Source organism: Hydractinia symbiolongicarpus, chromosome 12 (genome assembly GCF_029227915.1).
Source record: "Hydractinia symbiolongicarpus strain clone_291-10 chromosome 12, HSymV2.1, whole genome shotgun sequence".
In the NCBI taxonomy this organism is placed as follows: domain Eukaryota; kingdom Metazoa; phylum Cnidaria; class Hydrozoa; order Anthoathecata; family Hydractiniidae; genus Hydractinia; species Hydractinia symbiolongicarpus.
This window is the reverse complement of record NC_079886.1, coordinates 19,332,773-19,335,411: the sequence shown is the minus strand read 5'-3', so window position 1 is coordinate 19,335,411 and position 2,639 is coordinate 19,332,773. Positions and strand designations below refer to the sequence as shown.

Here is a 2,639-nt window from a genome sequence, read left to right as displayed (position 1 = left end):
GCTCTGTTAGTGATTTTATTTGACCCTTACAGAATTTTTTTTCTGATCTGTTGGTGAGTAAAGATTTACCTTTTTTTCTTTGTCTTTTTTTCCTACTAAATCGTAAAACATCTCCTGTGAATCACGATGTATCAGATCTGATGTCTAATGATTAGGTATAACACCTCACGCATGGACAAAAGTTTTATTGCATGCTGAGATAAATAAAATTGCAAACATTACTATTCCTACGTGAATCGAAGATGGAACAATTGTAAAAATTACAGAAGACAGGCCTTCCTCTTGCATAGAGGAGCACTAAAACAGTCCAGAAGAAATTAGTTTATAATTTACTTATAATAAAGAAATAATTTTTTTAGTCAAGGGAAATCTAAAGAAAGGCATATGGAACAGGTAGATATTTAATTTGATGAATTTTCGGATAACTTTAATTGTTGCAATGCTTAAAAATCTTAGAAATCAACTATTTAAATTGAATGATTTTCTCCACGAAATATAAAACAGCAAAAAACATGAAGAAATGTTTTCAAGAGTTCTGACAAAAAAGGCTTTGAAAACCACACTTTAAAAATTACTGGTAAAATTAATTGCAGCTGTGACTTTAAATTCCCTGTTGTGCTTATTGTGTATAAAGATTCATTTTTTCTCAATATTAAATTCACTTTATTATCTATTTCTTTGCATTCGCAATATTGCTACCTTCGCAGCAGGGTTATATAAATCTAAATCAGCAATATCAAATTCTTACTCTGTATGATTTTCCACGTTTGTTTAAAAAAAACAATGAAAATTTAACGATTAATTCTAAGTCGTGACATATTCATTAATAATTGATAAAAGTAAAAACAAAGTTGTAGTAAATATATCTTTTGCAACACGAATCACAAAAAAATGATATGCAAAATCACACGCAAGAGGTTACAAGAAAATTAGCAAGTCGTTAAAACACAAACATTACTCGTACAATAAATCCGCCATTATGAATAGATTCACACCAGATCAAATTCGTGAATACAACGATGCGTTTTGTTTATTGGACTCCCAAAACAAAGGATTCATTTTAAGCACTCAACTTCGCGATATGTTAAAAACAATTGGTTATAATCCGACAGATAAAGATTTGGAGAATCTTACTATTGTTATCGACGCCGACGGCAATGGCGAAATTGAATTTCATGAATTTATGGATCTTATTGATAATTTGGAAACAGACAAAAAGAATACAGAGGAAGGTAGTTTGCTTTTCTACGGTCGTCAAAACAAAAAAGAAGAGTCTTTGAAACAAGGGCTTTTAACTTTTTATTGTCACATTTCATGAAGATTGAAATAGTATAATGTAGCAAAAATTTAGCAATTTTGTTACTTTCTTTGTTCTTACTACCACTATTTGATCGCACATATTTAAAAATTTGTATAAAAATATATATTTAGTGTAGAATATACGCGCAAAAATGTACAACGGTACAAACTCAATGCAGATAAACATTTAAAACAAGTCTGTATTTTGTCTAAAATCCTGAATTTTGGTTTTACTTCTTGTTTTATTTTTGAGAAATTTTAAAGTCGGGCAAAATTAATACGCCCTGTATTTTTATGTTCTTTTTTCGTTTCAGCACGAATTGCATTTAACGCGTTTGATTTCATGGGAGAGGGGTTCATTGCAGCTAATGATATAAAGCAAGCTTTAGTTCATATAATGGAAAAAGCTGATGAGAAAGATCTTCAAGACGTTATTAAACATTTCAAGTGAGTTCTTCAGTATGGTTATTCAACTTGCATATTATTCATGAGATAAAGAATGATTTAAGATAACCAACCGTTACTTCTTTCTAGGCTGGAAAAAAATCGAAAAATTGGATTTCAAGAATTCAAAGATATGATGACTTTGCCAAACACAGAACGCTAAGGAACGTTCTTATGACAACAAAAGTATTATCAAACGAGAGAAAAAACTTTACTAACAATGCCTGTTCATACGAGTTGAGATATCTGAACATTTTAAATAAATATTTTACCTGAAAATATTATATGTTTTAATTCAAAAATCGTAGTCCTACTTTACGAAGGACTGGCTATGTTGTAGCTATGTAGGGTTTGGAAATACCTGATAGACTAACGTGGTCGTTTTATGGCAGTAACAGTCTTTATATGAGCCTTCAAAAGCCTGCAAACTTGGTTTTAAAGTTCCATTAACCGTGGCCACAGGAAAACGACATGGCACATTGTACACTTTTCGTACTCGATTTACACGTCTTTTTTATAAATAACAGTGTTCCTTAGTTTGAGGTTAAGAGTACCTTTCAACGGCTAACTCATAAAAAAGGGAAAATTGAAAAAGTATATTGTAGATTTGCTTGTCTTTCGCTGAAAAGGATCAAAGGTATAAAACAGAGATTGATCTCTATAAATATCTCCTTTAACATTTAAGGTGAACACAAAACGTCGATTTACTTATAAAAGAAATCTGTATTACCGCCTGTATTAAGGCATGGAATAACATGATTTACGTGTAACCATATCATAAGAATGCTACAGACCATATCACAGTCTCTATAAGCTGGGTAGTCAGACGCCAGCGTTCTGAGAGCATGGGGCCGAATGAAACTACTTAGAAAACGCTTCCAGTTGAGACTCAAAGA

The 2,639-nt window shown here is 31.5% G+C and overlaps 1 protein-coding gene across 1 annotated transcript; it reads left to right on the top strand.

Moving 5' to 3' along the window:
• Positions 1-662: 662 nt before the first annotated feature.
• LOC130621455 (calmodulin-2-like) lies at positions 663-2,022 on the top strand. Its single transcript, XM_057436741.1, has 3 exons — positions 663-1,232; positions 1,614-1,746; positions 1,834-2,022. Exons 1-3 carry the CDS (start codon positions 980-982, stop codon positions 1,904-1,906), a joined length of 459 nt encoding a protein of 152 aa, XP_057292724.1. The 5' UTR covers positions 663-979; the 3' UTR covers positions 1,907-2,022.
• Positions 2,023-2,639: the final 617 nt, after the last annotated feature.